This window comes from Gymnodraco acuticeps, unplaced genomic scaffold, assembly GCF_902827175.1.
Source record: "Gymnodraco acuticeps unplaced genomic scaffold, fGymAcu1.1, whole genome shotgun sequence".
Taxonomy (NCBI): Eukaryota; Metazoa; Chordata; class Actinopteri; order Perciformes; family Bathydraconidae; genus Gymnodraco; species Gymnodraco acuticeps.
In genome coordinates this window covers 252121-276262 of record NW_022991072.1, presented here as the reverse complement: position 1 = coordinate 276262, position 24142 = coordinate 252121, and the positions used below count along the sequence as shown (strand labels likewise).

The window sequence follows — 24142 nt, the reverse complement described above, 5'->3', positions numbered from 1 at the left end:
AATATCACAACCACTGTAGCTTGTTCTAAGTTGAATGCAAATCAGGACATGCTCTCACCTTCCCCCATCTTCCTTTGTCCTCAAAAACACATGTCAACAGGCCCCAATGCAGCTCACAGTTTTACCCAAATTATTCCCATTTTAAGCTTATCCATAGTTTGCTAACATGAATAAATACAAATATAACTCTACAGTGTCCAACCTTTTTGAAAACCGAGAGCTAATTTTAAAGTTGCCAGTCTGCCGAGATCATAGAGGCCGAGATCTACCAGTCCAAATAGAGATGCGTACACACTTCACTTGTATAAAACTGACCTTTGTACGATTAATACTTCATACAATACTGCAGATCCTTTATCTTACCTCTTTCTAGTCTACACACATACAAGTATTTAACTGAAGTTACACAACAGTGTTGTTGATACAGAGTTGGAGTTTATTCACACGTCACTACAGTGGGTAATGTTTTCAAGAAACATTGAACAGTGCTGCCACAGATGACACAGGGAAAAAAGAAAAGACTCTGAACCCTTTCTTTGCCATTATATAAAAATAGTGTTGCTACAAAAGTATAAATTAGGCTTATTAATAAGACAACTCAGATCTGAAGCTACACAGGAATCTGCTGCAACAGTGCAATAAAAAAGAAACATTAATAGAATCAAACCTTGTTGCATTTTAGTAGAGTATAAAAGGAAATGCCTTTAAAATAGGATGCAAGCATTTCTTAACCTGAATTCTTTCACACACACATACGGGTATTGGGCCCAGGGCGACACCGTACTTCCGGTATCCGCCATTTTACAAGAGGTGCAAGCAGGCCGAGGGTTTAGCCGTACACCATCTAGGTGTTGCTAAGCTTCCTGTACTGAATATCATAGTCTATTGCCTTAATCAATATCTAGTCAACTCTAAAATACCACATATATGCAATGGCATGATAATATTATTGTGACAAGTGGGGTATTCACCTGGTTTCCAGAAATTAGATGTAGATGCAGCCAAAATCGACGAAGGCCACTTTCGAGGGTCGTTTTTCCATACATCGGCAGGCAGTCTGTAAGGGCAATCGGACAACCCACACAGCTCTAGTTTACGCTGGAAACGACCTAGAGCACACCCCTCAAGTCCAGAGATGTAATCCGAAGACATGCAGCGATTTCTTCGGTCATTAATTCAGAAAAAAAACCTAGTGCCCTCTACGTTAGCTAGCTGTTTATATTTGCACCTCCAGGATATTTGCGCCTCCAGGAAAATGGCGTATTTATATATATATATATGGCACACGTTGCATTGTGGGTAGCTCGTGACGTCACTGTGTGTGAAATAATTGATGATAGACTATAATCAATTTAAGTTTGCATTCTTATACCATTTTGTACAATAATTATAATGAATAAGTTCAAACAAACTAAAACTTACAGCTGATTAATAACGGTATCTAACTTGAGTTTTTATTATATCAAAAACCTGTTGAAATGCTACTGTTATTTTTACTGTCCCCAAAAAGCGCGTCGGCAGCCTCCAGGAATGCTTATTTCACAACTTCACCGTCTTTGAAATACTTCATGTGTTTCGCAAGAACGTGACTGACACGATAAGATGCTATGGTAGCAGCCTTGCTCTTGTTGTTGGGCCTGGTGAAAATGGACTGCTGTGCATTTAGCTGTCCTTTCAGGCCCCTCCCCTTTTGGGAGCGTTGGGCAGAATTAGGAGGGAATTCCGTCTCGTAGCATTTGTGCACTGTTTTGAAATGCCGCTCCTAAATTACCCTTCTTCGATAAAGCCACGCTCGCATTGCAGATGAGACAGATGGACTTTGAATTGGAATAGATACAAAAATAATTATCCTCCCACTCGGAGTGAAAATTATATATTTGGGGCTATTTTGCTTCTGTCATAATTGCGGTCTTGTGTGTGTGCGGACTGTTGACACGGACAACGTCAGCGAACTAGTGCCCACTGCCCACCAGCCACGCCCCCACACATGGGGTCACGCCGGCCAATCACAAAGCTTTGGTGCGTTCAAGTGCATTATTCTGGCACGGGAAGATTATGTTATAGGACATTAATGATAAAACAGAATATTGTTGTTCGATTTTAGACACATCTCGCGATCGACTGGGAATCTCCGGTCGATCGCGATCGACTGGTTGGGCACCCCTGCTCTAATGTATAACAAATGGTCTCCCAATGTGTTTAATGTGTATTACATATTAGCAAATTGCTTCTTGGCTACTATCTTTCCACTTCCAAAATGTCCTTATGTATTTGGGACATTAGAAATTGGTAAAAATGTTGTGAAATATTATGGACTGACCCATAAAGTGCTTGACTTTCTGGACTGAAATTCTGACTTGAGCTCAGTGTTTCTCAAACTTTTTCATACCAAGGACCACTTAACCAATAAAAAAACACTCGCAGACCACCTAACTCCACAAATGTCCAAAAACACATCGGTTTTTACAAATTGCTGCTGAAAATGGTAAACAAGTGGCCACATGTGTGATGAAGGTTTTTATCTGAGCTATATCATGCAATCGAAAGGGAAACTTAAGCTCGCTCCATTGCGGAGATATTCCCGCGAGAGTGCGCGAAAAACTTTAATTAATTAATTAATTTCAAATGTGAAATGTTACCAATATACTCACGGACCACTAGGGGGCGCTCACGGACCGGACCACACTTTGAGAAGCACTGCACTAGATGAAACATCAATGCTTCAGCAAAGTGAACACAATCCTACGGAGGATATGAATGTCATTACCACATCTCAAGGCAATCCAATAGTTGTTATCTTTCAGTCTGTCTGTCTGTCTGTCATATCCATCATAAGAGCGATGACCCTCACATCACTGATTATATATATATTAGATGATCAGTGCCACATGCAGACACACTGACAGCGCCCTATTTGAAAGTGTTTCTAGTGTTGATTGAAACAGCACGTTCAAAAGCATACCTAGACCCCTCTCACATGCACATATTCATTAGAGCAAATGGTATTAGTGGGATTGGAGGCGTAATCTCCCTCCCTAGCGATGCAGGGGAACCAAGCTGTTAATTTACCGCCTCTAACTACTCCAACTCCAAAGGTAATTGCTTTGAAAGATTTACAACACATGTGAGTCTAGGGGATTTGTGTTTGTGCGACTATAGAAGTATATACAGAAAATATTCATGTGTCGAAAGGTTGTGGCATACAGTGCTGGGTCTGGATGTCAGTGAATCTGTTTCTCTCTGCTTCTCCTCTTCTTACTCGGTAATGACTAGGGAAATATGTCAGGAGGATGACTGTGCGGCGCTCACAAGTGTGTGTTTTGTGTGTGTCTCATCTTCCAAGTTTCCCAGCTGCAGAGTGAAATAACAAAATGTCAAAGTAGCAGTTTGCCTGGGTCGCAGAGTTACTTTCCCTCCGCTGTTGTAAACACACACATATCTTATTCCTGTAGCCATGCATTCAATTTCTCTTTTGAAATGGATATGCACCTATTGATATGCACTAAGAGAGACGAAGGGGAACAGGAATCACACAGCAGCATGCACACAAATACACAGAGCCACAAAAACCACAAATTGTTTTACCAATTGTTTCCCTTTGCTGACCACGCCTTTTATCGAACCCTCTCTTTTTATGTGTTTGTCCCTGTCTTCTATGAATTATACATTTGCGTCCTGAAGTTTATGAAAGTTTCCAATTGTATTCCCCAGGGCAGAAACCCACTAGTAACAGAACTCAAATGTCCCAAACGTGAACTCCAACCCAGTTCCCTTTGAGTTTATTAAACAGCAGGAAATCAAAGGAACAAAACAGTTTTGTTCACAAATTAAATATCAAACAGAGAAAGATCCATATTCCACATAGAGGTGCGCATCGATCGCCATCTCCGTATATTAGCTGTTTGCTCTTTTGATATTCTCTGCTCGAGAAAGTGTATTAAAAAAACGCTCAGTCTAAGAATTGCTGCAACCAAAGAAAGTCTAATACATTTTTTTTCAAACATTCAACTGAAGCAACGTCTGGGAAGCGCTACGACCGCAGCCTGTTGCAGTTGCTCCTGCTAGAACTTCACTATTTCCAACTTTCAGCTTTCTTATTTGATCTTACTTTCCGTTAGTAATTTATATTAGTAACGTATTAAGTAGGGCTGCTCGATTATGCAAAAATCATAATCTCGATTATTTGGGTCAATAATTGATATCACGATTATTAAAAAAACGATTATCCATTTACTTTGAAAACATCAATTTATTGGAGATTTTTGTTTTGAACAGTATGTTTTGAACAGTATGTTTTGAACAGTATGTTTTTAACAGTTGATTACCTGAACTTTAATTCAACTGAAAAACTAAAAAATAAAAATTATCGTTTTATTTCGATTACGTTGTTTTCGTAATCGTTGCAAGCCATAATCGCGATTAAAATACGATTAATTGAGCAGCCCTAGTATTAAACTGGTCCGTCTCTAAACTGTGTTGTGGAGAGAGATTTGTTTCTGTGCATTCAATTCAAGCCGCTTTTACACAGCAACCCCACACAGCTAAATGCGCTAGAGCCATTTAGCATAGTGGTTGAAACAAAGGCTATCCCAACTGAACTCTGAAGAAGGAGTTGGCAAACCAAAGGAGGAGAGCTGGGTCCACACTTATGGAGAACTTATAGAGAAAAGGCGATGTAAGCGGTGTCTTCCGCCTCTCACCATGGACAATTTAAGATCACTGGCTAATCATGGACAAGCTAACGGCGTTAGCTAAGACTCAAACTGAATATCTGGAGTGTAGTTTAATGTGTTTTACGGAAACTTGTCTGCACCAGGATAAATCTGACAACAACGTTTCCATCGATGTCTTTCAGACTGATTTGGCAATGTTTCCATCAACAACGTTTCCAACGATCCCTTTGATAGCTTCTGATCTGTTTTGGCCGACAAGGATGCACTAAGCATTTCACAAGGTTTCAAAGTGAGCCTGCATCTTCATCATGTCTTCATCATGAGCCTGAGTTGTCTGGAATGTTCGGGCAACGTTTCCATCAACACAGTTTTTATCGAATATGTCTCCAACTCCTTTGATAGCTTCCTGACTGTTTGGGCCGGCAAAGGATTCATCATGGCGAGATACGGCAGGCAAAAACATCGTTTTTCATGCACTGGTCAATTTTGAGATGTTGTGCTATTTTGATTGCATAACATGTTTTCTTTCAGGCTTTTGGAAGGAAAATGTACAAAATACACATTTAGGGGTTTATTTGACTACTTTGTCTATTTGCGTCTGTAGATTTCTCCTAAATTCACCAAAAGCTAGCATTCTAACGTAACATAAAGTACTGCGACCACTGTTTGCACCGTGTAATCAGGGGTATCGTTGGAAAGCTCCGTCTCTCCTGCACAATCTCATCGAATCCAAATATGGTCATTTCCTTTGTATCAGCAACCAATCGTGAAAGCACAAAGGGGTCTTAAACCAAGAAACTAAATATCAACGGCTGGTGTCAATTTCTGACAACGTGATTTGTTCAGATGCGTCACGTGGTGTGCTAAAACACTTCCTGGTTTAGCTTTCGCTGGAAATTTAAATCTCAAAATGGCGCATATTTAATGAGATTATGGCTAATTTGCATATGTAAACATGCTATTTCAGAAAACGTGTAATACAAAAAACAATTGTCTTAATGTAAGTAATTAACTGGACACATTTCTAGCTGATATATTTAAGTACAAAAAATTACCCTATTCCCCGGTAGTGTCTCGCCTTAAGCGCTTCACAACGTCTTCAATGTGAGCCTGAGTCTTCATCATGTCTTCATCATGAGTTTGAGTTGGTTTCCAACGATTCCTATAGCTTCCTGGACTATCAAAGGAAAATACTTTGTGTCCCCGTGGCTGCAAGGGACGTTATTACACAGTTTGTACTTCCTTTATATTTATTTAAATATATATTAAGGTTATTCTAATATGGTGGCAACTGTCACAAAACCTAATTTCCCCAGGTATTAATAAAGTATTTTTGATTGATTGATTGAAGAAGAAGAAGTCATTTAGAAGATTCTGCAAAACTCAGCATAGATTGTTGACCTTTCCAAATGTCTGAGGCGTGTGCAGACGCAGGGACTTCAGATGACGCTCAGGGGGAATACCGACAGTGGAGTGATGGGCTTTAGAATCATTCCAGTCACACCACACCACACACACACACACACACACACACACCACCACAACACACACACACCACACACCCACACCACAACACACACACACACACCACACACACACACACACACACACACACACACACACACCCACACACACACCACACACACACACACACACACACACACACACCACACACACACACACACACACACACTGTCCATCTTCAATCTCTTTCATGCAGCATCAGCAAGTTTTGCTTTGGTGCAGACTTTTTTTTATGTGTGTACGACAGACAGCTGAGACACCGTATGTTTGGCTTTAGATTGGCAGTTCCTTCCAATGAATGCCAATGAGACATCTGTCCAACATCTTTGTGCGTGTGTGTGTTGGCAAGTACAGGGTCTTCCCTTGCTGTCCTCCTCTGTAGGGGGGGAATCAATCTGTCTGTCAGCCATCTAACACCTTCCGCCTGTTACTCTACCTATCACTGGCGATACCTGTGGTGTGTGTGTGTGTGTGTGTGTCCTGTCAATCTGTCAACCCCTGTCTATCCATCCTGCCATCAGCCTGTTGTGCTTTTTGTCTCTCTCTCCTCCTTTCTTGTCCCTGCTATATCTTCACTGTCTGTCTCCCCCTGTCGAAAGGCATCTTCTCTCAACTGTTAATCTGTCGGCCATGATACCGCCGTTGAAAAATGACGACGCGTTGCATCACCTGTTTCTCCTTTTTGTTATTCTCATTCTGCTTCCTAAATATTCCCCACTTTAGCTTTTCTCCTACGCACTGAAATTGTTTGTTTGCTTCTGTCACATATCTGAGCCAAAGATATTGTGCTGCAGTTGAATTGTAACACTTATAATGGCAACCTCTCATCCAATACCCTGACAATTATTTATCGCAGTGAGTCGCAATAATGGGATAACTCTCTTCTACATACATAAAATGCTAGTGGAGGCAGAAGTGGGGAAAAGTACTCAGATCTGAAGTACCAGAGTGTAGGAATACTTAATACAAGTAAAAGTCCTGCAATCAAAATGTTACAGCGGCAAAGTAGAAAAGTATTAGCATCTAAATATACTTAAAGTACCAAATAGTCATTGTGCAGATTGGTCCATTTCAGAATAATATATATGATGTGTTTTTATGATGATTGATCATGAAAGTGTTCTCAAAGCTGGTAAAGGTGCAACTAGTTTGAATGACTTTGTATACTGCAGGGTTAGCTTGTTGTGAATTACTCCAGGTGGAACTAAAGTCTGATTTAACACTTGATTATATTTCACATCATTCATCCACATCTGTAAAGTAACCAAAGTTAATACATCGAGTGGAGTAAAAGTACATGATTTACCTGTGAATTGGTTGTGGAGTAGAAATACAAAGTAGCAAACACATTGAAATACTCAAGTGAAATATAAGTTCTCAATATAGTACAGTACTGAGGAAATCTACTAGTTACTTTGCACCACTGAGTTGAGGAATCTAGTGAAGAAACATATTATTCATCCAACAATGTTTTTTCTCTCTCTTCCCAGATCCCCCAGGTCAGCTACGCCTCCACGGCCCCAGAGAACTGAGCGACAACACCCGCTACGACTTCTTCTCGCGCGTCGTACCGCCGGACTCCTACCAGGCCCAGGCCATGATGGACATCGTCACGGCGATGGAGTGGAACTACGTCTCCACGCTAGCATCGGAGGGAAACTACGGAGAGAGCGGCGTTGGAGGCCTTCGTGCAGATCTCAGAGAAAACGGTAGGAGCCTCACTGTTTGGACGATGATGTGTAGACCAGCGGTTCTCTAAAAAAGTGTTGCCTTATCCTCATATCTGAAGAGTTACTAGGTTTAAAGGTCCCCTATTATACAGTTTTTCATCAATATATTATAGTTCTCAGATATATGCAAACATGTTACCTTGGTTGCTGATTGGCTAGGTTTTTATAGTAAATGGATCAGGACAAAAAGAGAGAGAATCTTTGTTTCCTGAAACTTTTCAGAGTCTCTTTCCATGTTGACGTAGAAGAGACATGAAGAAGAGGGGGACACATGTTGATGTAGAAGAGACATGAAGAAGAGGGGGACACATGGTGATGTAGAAGATACATGAAGAGAGGGGACACATGGTGATGTAGAAGATACATGAAAGAAGAGGGGACACATGTGATGTAGAAGAGACATGGAGAAGAGGGGGACACATGTTGATGTAGAAGAGACATGAAGGAAGAAGGGACACATGGTTGATGTAGAAGAGACATGAAGAAGAGGGGGGACACATGTTGATGTAGAAGAGACATGAAGAAGAGGGGACACATGTTGATGTAGAAGAGACATGGAGAAGAGGGGAGCACATGTTGATGTAGAAGAGATATGAAGAAGAGGGGATACACATGTGATGTAGAAGAGACTGAAGAAGAGGGGACACATGTTGATGTAGAAGAGACATGAGAAGAGGGGACACATGTTGATGTAGAAGAGACGAAGAAGAGGGGACCTACATGTTGATGTAGAAGAGGACATGAAGAAGAGGGACACATGTGATGTAGAAGAGACATGAAGAAGAGGGGGACACATGTTGATGTAGAAGAGGACATGAAGAAGAGAGGACACATGTTGATTGTATAAAAGACATGAAGAAGTGGATTTTGCTTAATAGGTGACCATTAATACGAATAATGCTGCTACTCTGCATTTGAATGTTGATTTATATTTCACATCTCAATGTAACGAATGAAGTTTTGAAGTTACTTAGGTTTGTACTTTGTGGTGGTGTGAAAAATAAGAGAAGGCTTTGCCACTTCTTTCCGCCTGTTAGGATATAACCACTATGATAAAGGCCGTGCATAGTGCACTTCAGGATATGATATATGATCAGAGGCTTTCTAGGGAATATAAAAGGACAGGGAGCAGACCTGTCGTTCACATCTTTCGGGAATACTCGAGGGAAAATCCACACTTGGGGTAAATTGGCAGGCTGTAGATTACAGGCTGTAGTGAGTGAGTGCTTGACAGAGACTTACAGAGGAAGCATCCAATGGTCAAGTGTCTCTTCTACACTTCCTTTTTTAACAATGCTACAGGCTGTTGTACACACATAAAGTGGAAAAATGATTGCTGCCATGTGTATTGTGCCCTTAGACTGCATATACATATTGTATGTTGTCACCATTGGTTTGTGGACTGCCGTTTTTTAAAGCCTTGAGAGCTTGTTTTTTTTTTAACCAGAAGTGACACAAGAGGGTTCACTTAAGTACAACCGCATTGAGGAGACATCTAAGGTGACCAACGAGTTACACTTAACCTCCATGGACTGAAACACTGTGAAAGAGACAACCCTATAGCAGCCACCTGCCATTCACCACTGCTATATCATTTTTAAACTTTAAATTGTAGCATCATTTACAAAATGTTCGAAAGAAGAAACTGACCATAAACTCATAGGAATATGTTTCAAGATGTAATACATCATTTGAGAAGTAGGGTCTTTTTCTCGTAGACTTGTATACAATTGGACTTCTTATTTCTTTCTGTCATGAGGTTAGTAATTAGCTTTCCAGATGGACATTAGGTCTATATTTTGGTCTTCATATTTGGGAGTTTAACTATCAGAGAATGGTTCTTTGGAAGATGGATGTTTTTGTGAATGAATGTGCACCCACCTTGTAGAGGAGTATTATCGAGGTACACCTCAACAAGCTTGTTCTTTTGCATTTAGTTCTTATTTTATGTTATATGATGTTTTATAGTCCATTCATTCCTTACACGTCTCTGTATTGTGCACAGAACTATAGTCAATTCATGTGTGTTATGATTGTGATTAACACAAGGCTGAAAGGCAATATGGACATCTATTATCAATGATTGTGTGGACCTGAACATCATAATGGAAAGGGATTTAAAAAAAGACAACGATGATTTGACTTCTTATTGGCTATTAGAAAGAATGCTTGTCTGAGGCACTTGTGCTTTATCTTTGGTAACCAGCAGCATTTGCTCTGAACATGGTGCAAAAATGATTGTCATTCAATAGCACTAGTAAGTGTAGATGCACAGGTGAGTTACGTTAAAGGATGAAGCAACAAGTATCTCAGCAAAGTGTTGACATCCTCTCATCAGGCAAGAGTGATGGGAGAAGATTTCAATGGAGCAAATGAGTTAGTTATACAGAGCGGAGGGAAAACACACAAGTTGGTCTGTTTTGATGTTTGTCGGTCTTTAAAGCGCGTTCCCTGCAGTCCCGGAGCATCGTGTTTGGGTGAACGCTGCCTCAAATCAGTTAAGGAATCCCTCAAGTGATGTTGACAGATCAAAATGCAGCCGGTTTCCTGTTTATGTCTCAAATGTTTGATGAATCTATCACGTTGGGTGACAAATATTTACAAACTGACGCTATATTTGAGAAAGTACCCGTTGAGAACTTTATATTTTTCCATTTTTCTTTCCATTTGCGATCCTTTAACCCTCCCTCCCTTTTTCCGGGATAGTTTTTGTGCTGATGTGAGGATGACAGCTCTGCGTACTCTGCTGTCTACCCTGTGTGTGTGTGTGTGTATTTTGGCTGGCCTGGCTGTGGCAGTCAGCACATAGATGTTTGCTGTGGTGTCAGATCAGTGTGTGTGCCTGGGGTGTGTGTGTGTCTGTGTGTCTGTGTGCCTGGGGTGGGCGTGGGTGTGTGTGTGTGTGTGTGGTGTGTGTGTGTGTGTGTGTGTGTGTGTGTGTGTGTGTGTGTGTGTGTGTGTGTGTGTGTGTGTGTGTGTGTGTGTGACTGTAAAGGGTAAAGCAGTCCTCAGCAATGTAACTGTGTCCTGGGAGTCAGCAGAGGTTGCACTATCTTGCCCTCTGTGTGTGTGTGTGTGTGTGTGTGTGTGTGTGTGTGTGTGTGTGTGTGTGTGTGTGTGTGTGAGACATGCCGTGACAGCAGTCAGTCAGTTGTTTACTCTGCGGCTCTGCAGATGCGAACATAACGAAGAAGATGAAAGGATGTGGAAGGAAGGAGGGGAGGGGAGAGGAAAAAGTGACCAAGGGGGAGAGTTCAGTTTGTGTGTGTAGGTGTGTGTGTTACAGTTATGATTCAAGCTATAGAGTGGAGGAAATAAATGGGTAGAGACAGAGAATAGAAGAAGAATGGGACAAGGAAGTGGGTACATAGACAGAATAATGATAGGGGTCCTAATATAGATTCACAGCACTCCCGCCCCTGCCAACACACACATACACACACACACACCACACACACACACACACACACACACACACACACACACACACACACACACAACACGCACGCACACACACTGTAACGTGTATATAGTGGTACAGGTGGACACACACACGGAGCCACAGGGAATTTCTTGGTGATTATTTTGTGATTGCAGTGTAATGATCGCAGCTTACAAGCCACTCTGCATACTGATACCAAACATCCATATTCATTTGTGTGTAATCGTCCGCTGATGATTCTTGACAATGTGTGTGTGTACAAGCTGGAGTGTGCGCATGCATATTAATCAGCGAGAACTTTAAGAACAGGAGCTGAAGTCTTGTCAGCGTGAGTCGGGGGTTACAGGGCGTATGTGCTGAGTTACAGGACTGATTTAAGTCATTTCTCGCTGCACTCGTGTTTTTTCTCACTCCGCAAGTTTAATATTTACAGTCTTTGAAACGGAACGTGTCCTACTTGTGTTCGCTGCTCCACAGCTGCTGTTTGCTCCACTCCCAGGAGGAGTTATGGAGAAGATTCTGCACCATTTTTACAGCCAAGCAACGCTCAGCAAAATCTTTTTGTTTGAAAGGGAAAGGCTTTTCGGGAGAAATAACAACACTTTCTGTATCGGCACAGGAAGTCGTCGTTGCAATTTCACTCTAAACGTCTGTTATGTCTTTTTGGTCGTTTTGCGTCACTTCTTAAACTTTTTGGCTGGCATTTATTTGCCTTTCTTGGTTGTCACTTTTAGTCTTTTTGGTATATCAGCGGCCATTCTTTTCATTTCTTCCGATTCGCTGCTGTTTCGTGTAATTCTTTTGCCTTTTCTTTTGTGCCTTTTTGGTTGTTTTGCCCGTTTCTGTGTCTTTTTTTCTCTTTTTGTGAGTCTATGTGGTCTTTCGCGTGCCTCTGTTGTTGTTTTTACCCTATTTTGCATCTCTTTTCAGCCCATGTTTGCCATTTGCTCAGCACACATCCGGAGATGTATTCGCCGTGACTGTTACAGCGTGCTCAGCCTGTGTGCGGTCACCCCCAGCCATGGCTTTCCATTCATGCAGAACTAGTAACAGACACAGCTCAGTGAGCATAGGCCAAACTCATCATTAAGAGCTGTGCACAAACCTGGTGCATAATGCAACGATTTCCCTTTTGCACACAACAATCCAACGTAGAGAGGGGATAAAGGGTAATGGACAAATAATGTTAAGGCCAACATGGGAGAGATATGCCGAAGAGAAGGTCATGCAGGAAGTAGAGTCAGATCAAAAACACTGTTTGACTGCATTGATTCCCCTTGAGGTATTTCTACCTTCTCTCCGATAGCAAAATCCGACCTGGTGACGTTTAATTTTCTTGTTCAGTTGCTCCATCTCGTGTCTTCTGCTTCCCGTGCCGCAGCTTGTAAATCCCATCATATGGTGTGGGATGTTTTCGCACCGAGAGACTCCAGCCTCCTATATGGAGCGAGTAAAGAGCATATGGATCACTGTACTATAAAACACGAGGTGGCAGAGCGCACTTACCGGAAAGGAATCTTTTGAAATCAAGTCACGGCCCTTTCTCCTTCCAGTACCCTTCCTCACGTAACCCCTACGGGATCCAGGTGGGATTAAAAAGCAGCACATCTACATTCAGACACACTGCAGACAAAGGGGGATAGTGTGTGTGTGTGGTGTGGTGTGTGTGTGTGTGTGGTGTGTGTGTGTGTGTGTGGGTGTGTGTGTGTGGTGTGTGTGTGTGTGTGTGTGTGTGTGTGTGTGTGTGTGTGTGTGGTGTGTGTGTGTGTGTGTGAGGGAGAAGGGGACTTTTTTGTCAGTAAGAGAGGCAGTGTGTGTGACACTGGCCCGCTCTACAAAACTCTGCAAGGCGGTAATTTAGTAGGGAGGAAAATGAGCAGGAGAAAAAAGAGGCCGAGAGAAAATAATTAAACGTTTATCTCCGGATTCATTTAATTAGTTCTTTGGCTCTAAACTAATCTTTTTTTTGCTTAGCTTTGCCTCTTTAGTTCTCTTTCAGTCCACTCTTGCCCTCCACAATCGAATCGGGCCCTTGTCATTTTCAGGGCTTATGTTGTTTCAATCACACAGGAAGAATCCCACTTTAATTGAAAGGCATTGTGATGCATAATACACACGTGTATGTTTATAATGAACGCAGTCTCCCTGTGGTAAATCCCTTAGCTTGCATGATAGACATTATAGACGGTATTATTATTCATGCGGATACTGAAGGGAATTCTTCTATACAGTTGCAACGCTATTCTAACAACATAATAATCATGTTTAATACATTTGATGTACTACATTACAACACACTTATAAATATAATGATATATATATATATATTGTTATTGGAGAGAGCACAATGACGGATTGTTTTAAGTTTACTCAGTCGTAATTAAACAGAAATGGCTGTGATTTTAATGAACACACACATTCTCTGAGGGCCAACATAGCGGCTGTTGTCTCGCTTGATCCTCCTGCCAGCAAAAAATGCTCCCAGTGCTTTATTTGTTTCTATGACAACCATATCTCCACAGCATATCACCAGTTTGGTTTGACAGACTAGCTTCGCCCCCGTGGATTTAATTATCTGCTAATATAATTTTTTTTTTGACATTGTTTATTCACTATGATCACCAACTGGATGTACGAAGAAGAGGTCAAACACTCAGCCAATAGCAACAGTCAGGTCCCCCAGCCTAATCTTGCTCCACATATGAACTTATTGGTCTTTATTTATTTTTGATAGTTTCCATCTGTCAAAAACAAGCTTGTCCTCCAAGTACTACGCTTTTCTGAAAGTTGATGAAACATTGTCAACGCTAACTGCTTGAAGTGACCGCACAAAAAAGGCGGAGCAATTCACAAAAAAGACACTGGGTGCAGCGTTTTTTCTCCGGGCGGCCAGATGCGAGGTCATATGCGCTCCGTTCTCATTAGAAACTATTGCCGGCGCTCTGAAAAAAGCCGATATGTATAAGGTCATAACACTTATAGTCTCTCTAAAGAGGCCCTATTATGCTTTTTGGGGTTTTCCCTTTCCTTTAGTGTATTATATTGGTTTTAGTGATGTACTATGTAACACTCACGCTTCTATTGGCTAGCGCTCCAACACATTGAACGTCATAGGCTAAGGGGCGGGACATCACTAAGCAGTTGACCAATCCACAACAGAGCCGGCCAGCTAAATCAATTAAGCTCAATCAGAGCAGACTGGGCTCTGGTTTCAGACAGAGGGTGAAAAGAGGGTGCTGCAGCACAGGCAGTACGAGAAAATGAAGAGGTTTTTGGACATTAAGCAAGGAGACATGTCCCAGTAGAGACACTAAATACAAATATGAGCATTATATGTCTCTTTCAAATAAACCAGACACGTTCAAAAACAGCAGCATTACAAGGAGCACAAAAACACACTCTTTCTTAACGCACACCCGACTGACAACGGTGGTCCCCTCGGGTCGATTTAGCTCTGTGTTTCGTGTCCTTCCTTGCGTTCCCTTCACAACTTAAGACTGACGTGTGTGATTCATCAACACACATGCAGACGCACACAAGAGAGTGCGAGCATCACATCAACCCATCCATTGTAACTAATTACCCCAGCCTTGGTTTTTCATCTCAAGGTGAAGCTGTCTTTATCTTCCTCGTGATACTCTCAGTTGCTTGTAGACTTGTTTATGCTTCGGTGGTGTGCGGTGTGCTCGTCCTTGTAAAATTTCAACTCTGGTATTCCTAAAACCCTTTTATAAAGTATTTGTATATCTGTGTGAGAACATAGTCAATGTTCGCATTACTGATTCTGTGGAAACACATACTATTTGCTTTTCTTACTTTGCCGTGTGATTTATTAAATATAAATTATATTGAAGCGGTCATTAACGTATTTTCCAAAACTCCAGATTCTATAATAATTTGGGTTATGTTCGCCTTATGTTGCCAATCTCTTACCTGGGTGGAATTGACAATATGTATTAGAAGTTAACAGCCCCTGCAGATGGCGTTATTATTGCCAGAGGACATCTAGAGACGGTTAATTATACCTGAGCAGCTTTGTGAATTTTCCTCCCATCGAGCTGGAAATGGACATTTTTTTTTGCAATTTCCCCGGCTGCCTCGATATTAAGTCAAACGGAAATACTTCCCAGTAGACTCTGGGGTTTGCCTGCGATTCCTTCTTAACCGAGAAACCTCCCCAGTATTTTTAGCCACGTCTCAGTGATTTGCTAATCGTAGGGAATTGGAGGAATAATTAGATTTGCCTCCCACAAGCAGTTTTGCTGACATGCAGTATGTTTACACAGCAGATTTCATGGCCCTTCCAAACATAAATTTGCCTTGTTTGAAATGGTAAACTTGCTGATATGATTCAGGTCGGAGCACTAGCGGGTATCAAATGCGCACATGCAACACATATTACACGCTGTGTGTTTGTCTATAGTTCCTATGCTTTTCGATGCTCTGTGTCCCTTTTCAGCTTCACTGGATTTCTTGACAGAGGTGAGAACTTCTCATATTCCCCTTATGATGGGGGTAAGAGCAGGAAACAGGCAGACATACATACAGATAGTGGGGGGGGGTGGTAAGGTGTGTGTGTGTTGTGTCAGCTCTTCTTCCGTCCCTATTTGGCCCCTTCGAGTCCACCAAGAGATCCGGGGCCTGTACTACGTAAGCTGGTTCAACCTAACCTGGATATGTTTGAGTTAGCCGGTTGGCCTAATCCAAAACATACGCGCTCTCGCTAAACGGTACGACGACGCGGGTTATTCAAGTGGATCGCTCAAGCCAGCCGTGTCCTATCTAGTTAGGTGCGCGTTCACATGAAAAGGGGTGGTATTTGGAGCATTCGACCAATCACAAACATGGAGAAGCGTACTGACAGCGCAAGCGTCATACTTCCTGAATGAAAAGTCAACTTAATATTAGACATATGAAGAAGTTAAACTTTAAACATCCATGACTTAAACACTTTATCCAGGATCAAAGCCACAGAGCTGCCTGCACCTGCAAGGTGAATACAACTGGTAAAAGAAAAAGTGTTTGAATGCGTACATTAACAGGTTTATGATTATCACTGCCCCGTCCAAGACACGAGTGGATCTGACTTTAATTACATTTGACTCGAGTGTTTCGTCAACTTAATGTGTTGCTTAAAATAATACTTCTGCATACAGTATGTGACACTGTGAGTGTTGCACGGCCAGATACGGCTCAGCTGACTCAGATAAGAAAATATATGATACATTATGAAGTGATATGCCGCGGACTGTACTTAATGTTACTCTGATCGGTTACTTATGTTGTGGCAGATATTTAAGTAAGCTTTCTTAACGCTAATGTTATAATAGTCAGATTGCTCTGAAGATGGAGTGATATTCTATTAATGTTCACGTTCACACAGTCGGTGATTTTTGCCGGCCGTCTTTCCTGCAACGGCAGCTTTTCTGTATTTCCTTTCTCCTGTAATATGACTTGATCGCTTTAAACTCCGCACACTGAGCTCTGATTGGTCAGCAGGCAGTGCTTTCACTGAGTTGAGCTCTTAGCCTGCAACCTAACCTGGTCGGGACCAGGTTAGGTTGAGCATAAGTTACCATGGAGATCTAGCCTGCTAAAAAGAGAACCAGCTTCGTAGACCGGAAAGCCTGAGTTTTCCCTGAATTTAGCCGGCAAAGCGAAAATCCTGCTTCGTAGTATACCCTCCAGGAAGAGGAAAAAAATCCAGTCACTTTCTGCTAAGCCCCAAAAGTAATTTCACCAATATTACTGCACCGGTCCGTAAGAGATGTGTGTGTGTGTGTGTGTGTGTGTGTGTGTGTGTGTGTGTGTTGTGTGTGTGTGTGTGTGGTGTGTGTGTGTGTGTGTGTGGTGTGTGTGTGTGTGTGTGTGTGTGTGTGTGTGTGTTGTGTGTGTGTTGTGTGGTGTGTGTGTGTGGATGTCGATGTCCTAGACTGTGAGTGATTGTGAAGCTTATGCTGGAAAGGTGTATGTGTGTTTATGGATGCATGTTGTTTGTGTGTATGTGTGGGTGTGTGTGTGTGTTTCTTTGATGGGAGTTGGAATCTGCCTGCACAACTTAAAAGCACTTTCAAGCCTCTTCATCGTTCTGCTCCAATAACTTTAAGTTTGTCCTTATTCCTACCTCATCGTTTTTTTTCCTGTTTCTTTTAATAAAAATGTTTCCTCTGAGGTCGTGGTAAAAAAAAAAAGAAGAATGACAATTACTAAGTTGGCTGGCCTTGCAAAATAAATAAGAGATGCTTTCCTCAAAAAACCCTAAGGTGCTTTCAGTGTTCGTCATAGAGCTCTAACCCAAAATACCTCCACTCGTAACACACCTGACCAGGGGTTAAATAACGCATGGACACATAAGTATACATACATATTGGCAGACACATGCACATAGTACGTGTGCATTACAGAAAAACTGGAGAAACAAATATGGTACTGTTGAAAGCTCTGTAAAAAGTTTAGACGTCACTAAATTCAGTTTCACTTCAATATGTCCAAAACTCAGCTGCCCGCTTGCTCACCTCCACCCGACGCTCCGACCACATCACCCCTATCCTCCATGACCTCCACTGGCTCCCCATCAAACACCGCATTGACTTTAAAATATTACTTTTCACTTTCAAAGCCCTCAACAACCTTGCCCCCCCCCCTACCTCTGTGACCTCATCCAACGACACACCCCCACCCGTCGCCTCAGGTCTGCTGAAGCTAACCTACTGCAGCCCATCAGGACACAGCTCCGGACCTGGGGTGACAGGGCCTTCGCAGCCCCCCCCCTCACTCTGGAACTCCCTCCCCAGCCACGTCAGATCCGCCAACACTCTCACATCATTCAAACAATCCCTCAAAACTCACCTTTTCACTTTTGCCTTCAACTCCTAATCAACTTGCCTTATTCCTCCTAGCTTAGCACTTTCTACTTTTGTTGTTATTTTTGTTTTACTTGCTTGTAAGCGCTTTGAGCACCAGGAAAAGCGCTTTAAAAACGTAATGTATTATTATTATTATTATTATAAATATTTCAGCATGAAATACGGAGGCCGATAGGTGCAAATGTGCCTCAGCGGCCCAAGACATGTCCATTAGGTGAAATATGTTACACATGCAGAAATGATGCAAATATAATAACCACCAATGTGCCAAAACACATGCAAATGAAGACACATCCTTACCAACTTGACAATGCGCAGTGTTCACTCAAAGCGCTTCATAGACGAACGACTGCAAATAAAAACATGCTGCAAAAACTGAACATTTGATTGTCTTATTTTAACATTGCGATCCCATGAGTCCATCTGATATTATTGCAGATCTGCTGTAAGCTAACTAGCTAACGTAGCTAACCTAGTCATTTCACATCTACTGACAAAACACTTACATTACATTACATTGCATTTAGCTGACGCTTTTATCCAAAGCGACTTACAATAAGTACATTCGACCAGGAAGACACAACCTTGAAGAAAACAGAATCATAAAAGTACATCAGGTTTCATAGAGCCAAACATTTCAAGTGCTACTCAACTAGCTTTAGATAAGCCAGTCCTTTATTAGTATATAAGTGCTTCGTTAATAGTTCTAACGCTCGAAGTGGAGTCGAAAGAGATGAGTTTTCAGTCTGCGCCGGAAGATGTGCAAGCTATCTGCCGTCCTGATGTCAATGGGGAGCTCATTCCACCATCTTGGAGCCAGGACAGCAAACCCACGTGTTTTCGCCGATGGGAACTTGGGTCCCCCTCGCAGCGAGTTACAAATACTAACCCTGCCAACAATGACCGTTTTCTTTATGCAGTGCCTTTTAGTCAACACTGCACATGTTTCGTCAACTTGGTGAATGTTTTCTAAATGCTTCACGTGTTGTCAAGAGGGTGAAGATGTTGTTTCATTGCATGTATTATGGCACGTTTGTGTTTTATATTTGCATCATTTCTTAAACTGCATTGGTTTGTCCTCTTGGAAATGTTTTGGGCCGTTGTAGCTCGTTTGCACCTGGCGCCGCCGTATCAACACCTACAAACAGAAATAGGAAGGCATGTTGTGAAGAGAAAGTGAATACACAGCACAAACACACACCTACAGTACAAACAAATACTGGGACATGATATCTTCAAACGGAGGCCGACTCTAATTACAGCTCATATTTATTTCATATCTTCACTTCTTCTCATTTAAATGCAATCCTCTTTCATTGCATCGGATGAAAACAAAAACAGTTTTCACCATAATACAAACTGTCACTTGGATGATTTGTGGAAAGGCTTAGCATAGCTTAGCTGGCTTTAAGCTGGAAGCGTCATTTGGAGGAAATTGGATTTAAAGTCAGCGATCAAAGCAGAATTTAACTTTGATGTTTTCAAAGTTGCGTCTCATGATCACATCTAGACCTTTGTATGTTGATGCAAATTTGCAGAGAAAATTAGACTCATTTTTTACTTAGCCACAAATGGAGGAACACAAGCCATGACAGTACATGGAATAATGATCATTAGAAACAGAGAAAGGACAGACAGAGGGATCGCTTTGATACTTTTATTACTTTGTTCATGACTTAACATCAAACCAATTAGAGCCCGTCTTGGATTTAAATAACTCTTAAATGTCTATTCCTCATACATATCACATGATAATCGAACTTCAAAAAGTGTGAACACTTTGGCAGTAATGTACACACATGATATGCAAAGTCAGTCAAAAATGTGTCATTATTATTTGGACTAGATATTTCACCTGCATCACAAAATTGACTTGTTTTGTCAGAATATTTAAGCCTCATTTAATCCTATTCAGCATTCAATATAAAGTACGAAAATTGGCTCTAATGTAGCTTGACCACTGTTATATCAAAGTGTTTGTATATCCCCAAAGAAATTGTATTTAGTTGGCTACTGTCGTAGCAGCTTTCCAATCAGCTGTGGTCTAGAGGGAATAATCAGTATGGTAACAAACGTACAGCAACACAATATTCCTATTAAAAGCAAAAGGACCTTTATACTTGCAAGTGACGTCTCCTCCAAAGAGCACGTACCTTTGAGTGAAGCAGGCTCTCTTTCATAGGAGGACATCAAAGCAGATTTACATCACAACAACATTCTGGGAAGCCAGCTGACACCCCTGCTGACACAGTATGCAAAACCTTCACTCATACAAGACAATGGGATATACAGATACCCCTCAGCCACAGTATGCACCTTACCCCCTCTGTTGACCACACATACATTTAAGAATCTCTCCATGCTGTGACCTAATCAGAGGAACAGTTTACAGTCTGCAATGTTAATACATTGATCACACAATTTCCATAACACTGCTCACAGTAAAAACTGTAAGAAATAATGTTAGCAATTTCGGTCAATCTTTGAAACAGAACAAATCATCATGGCTTTGAAAATTCAGACAGCACAGAATTATAGTAAATGGAACATAATCAATAACATGTCATGGAGCTTGTTATTTCTGTATTGTATAAATTCTCGTGAGAAATCAATCTCTCTTCGCACAAATCGACCGGCCGTTAGCAGATTAATGGAAAAAAACATCATTAGCATGCACGGTGAATAATGCCATGACTAAACACACACACAGCAACACTGATGCAAATCAATACAAAATAGAAGGAAATAATTCATCGTGATTTGTCCTTCACACCTTTCCTTAACCTCATAAGTTTTCCAAGGAATAGTAGTTATAAAAAAACCAGCACGTCTTTAATTTGGACTATTCGACTTTCCCACCTCACAAGAGCGAGTGGAGTGCTAATGAACTTCCTTTCTGTTACTCCCGTTCTGCTGTGCTGCTAATAAATCAAAGATAACTCATCACGCATGTACACGGACAACTTCTCATGTCGGCTCTTTGAAATCTGTCTTCCCAGTAGTTAGTGTGTATTCGACCCGCCCACCACACACAACACACACACACACACACACACACACACACACACACACACACACACACAACACAACACACACACACACACACACAAACACACACACACACACACCACACACAACACACACACACACACCACCACACACACACACCCAACAGCCTGATGGATGGGGGGGTGGCAGAGGTGATTAGCTGGGGTGGATGGGCAGAATTACAACTCTGTCTGCACTGCCATTGAATTGTTGCTACGACAACGATCCATGTCTGAATGTCGGGATTTGGGAGGAGCAATCAATTAGCTCCATCCGTCTCATGTGTCTTTATTACGCTCTAACCCATTGTCTATGATTCCTTCATTTTCTTTTGTTTATCTACGATATATTTCCTTCTCCTTTCCACTCACTCTGTTCTCTCTTCTATCGACGAACTACTAGCTTATCGGACCACATCTGCTTTAATCACAGTGAAGCAGTTCTAGAAATGCTCCAAAAATGTCTTCTCACCATATCATTTTCATTTCCGTTTTTGGCACATTTCACCATCTTCTCTTTTCAATTTTCTACACTTAAGATCTCTCTCTCTCCTTCCTAACTATCCCATTCGTCATCAATCTGTATTTTTCCCCGGACTTTAAAGGCATACAAAATCGTACTCTCGCACTTTCTTTATGAAACAGGATTTGTTAGATGTTCTTAGATGGTAGAAAAACGCCCTCAGCAAAATCTCCCTTACGACTGAGTTTAAAGGTTTTTATGCAACTTTTGTGAATTGAAAACCACATTGCGATTTTGTCCTTGATGTCTATTTTATTATCTATAAAAATGTAGTTCTTTAGAGACGCACTGAGAAGAAATGGAGTAAGAATGTGATGAAACACTGAGCTTAAATCAGATCTGAGAGCAGACGGTATACATCTCCCCTGCGGACCTCGCTAGCCTTTGTTGGCGGCCTTGGGAACATCAGTTTTACCTCTCGTAAAGTTCAACTGCTGTTTCATATTCAAGAACTCAGTGTGAGGGAGTTGATGTCTGACCCAGATGGAATAATTGGATGCAGCTACATTTAAATTCATAACAGCAAAGCCAGACAAACAGAAGGACAGACCTACAGTAAACATGTTGGACTGACAGACAAATGGAAAGATGACGTTGTGTGACGCCTATTCAAATACAGGAGAGGATCTGAGGCCTCGATAGAGCCATATTTGAAGTAGAACAAAGCACAACCATTTTGTATTGCTCTCATATCTCTTATTTATTAAATGGATGGTTGTAGAGGAATGGATTGCTGTTTGTAAACTTCCCTTCACTCGAAAGGGTTCGTGTGTAGGCTATGCCTTATTGCATGTATTTGTGGAAATAGCCTTCAGAATGTCACCAAATTTAGAATATATGTTAACATGGAGGCAGAGCATACGATAACGCAGATATTCCATCAATACCGTTTTATCATTTTGTAATATATACACTTTTAAAAGACAGGATTTTTAGGCAGAAATGGAATGGGAACTCAAAACTCCGAAAGGTTACACTTTTCGGTCCATACTAAAGTAATGAGGCCAATTACCCAAAAATGTAATTTATAATTTATACTAGTGCAGCCAAAAGGGCCCACAGAATGGATGCACATGTGTTAACAGTTAAGCGAAGGACTCAACTATAATTGTATTATAATTATTTTAATAATAACAAACATTATCATTCTATGTACATTATTTCTTTATCTATCGTTATGTTATCTTAAACCAAATAGGGTATACTGTGGTGCTATGAGCCACCAGGTGTCTTGTCAATATATTTGTACATGTTTAAATGTAACATGTTTTGAATATTTATTTGTTTACTATCCTAGTTTTGAAAAATCAAATAATCATAAATAAATGATAAAATGATATCAGTATAGATATACACTGGGGTCATTTCTATTTGCTCAATAGCCTAAATTGTTGTTTGGGATTGTGTTTTTAAATGTGTATATTTTCCACATACACCTTACAATTTCAGACTCTCTTTTAACTAAAATATACTCCAAGCAATATCAGTTGAAAAAGTCGTCTAAAAGCCTCACCTATTAATATCATGTACTTTTCCTCCTATCGGTTGCCCTCATATTTACATCCAAATGAATGTTGATGGTCACAGAGGAGCCGCAGACCAATTATGTGCTGAGTTTGCACTAGAACCTGAAAAATGATGGGTAATGACTGAGGGTTGGAGGCATTTCCAACACTCCACTATAACAGCGTGCTGCGTATTGACTCTGACAGAGTAATTTATCCCATCCCCCCCCGCCAGCACGCAACCACGATTTAAAAGTTTCTCCACTTACCAAAGCCTTCTCCCATTTTTCACACTCCAAGAATGAAACTGTTATTAATCAAAAGAGAAATGGGAATGTATGCAGGCTTAGACATACATCTTCACTTAGTTTTTTCTTTTTGCCTCTCTATGTATTTCCCTGACTGCGACTGTTGTGTTTTTCATTATTTGGTTCTGGTGCTTCAACGCATGTGGTTCATTTGTCTTGGTGAACACTGCCTTGCTGTTTCTGAATCTCTTGTGTCTCTTTTCTGACGGTTCAGGTGCTCAGAACGTGGCGTGAATCAGATTGTACGGTGGCTGACAGGTGCAAACGCGTTAACAAGAAAGGAATGACTTACCCATCGGTGATGGTGGACCCAAGGGCAGACACACGCGGTGATACATATTTAGATGTGAACTCATCAAACCAAAAATTGTTTGATTTACTGCATTCAAAGATGGTGGGTAGATTTTGAAAAATATCAGACGGAAAAATAAACAGCTATTCCTTTTGGCTCCTTACAAAGCCAGTGTCCTAAATGCACACTGCCAGACTACTGCTAGAGGACAAGTCCACAATAGACAGAATCG

At 41.3% G+C, this 24142-nt stretch overlaps 1 protein-coding gene across 1 annotated transcript in view; it reads left to right on the top strand.

Annotated features, from left to right (window-relative positions):
• The window catches only part of grm8a (glutamate receptor, metabotropic 8a), a 314346-nt gene that overhangs the window by 124634 nt on the left and 165570 nt on the right, over positions 1-24142 (top strand). The window contains 2 exon segments of the mRNA XM_034236777.1: positions 7688-7720; positions 7723-7906. Of these exon segments, the coding sequence (XP_034092668.1) occupies positions 7688-7720; positions 7723-7906 (217 nt within the window).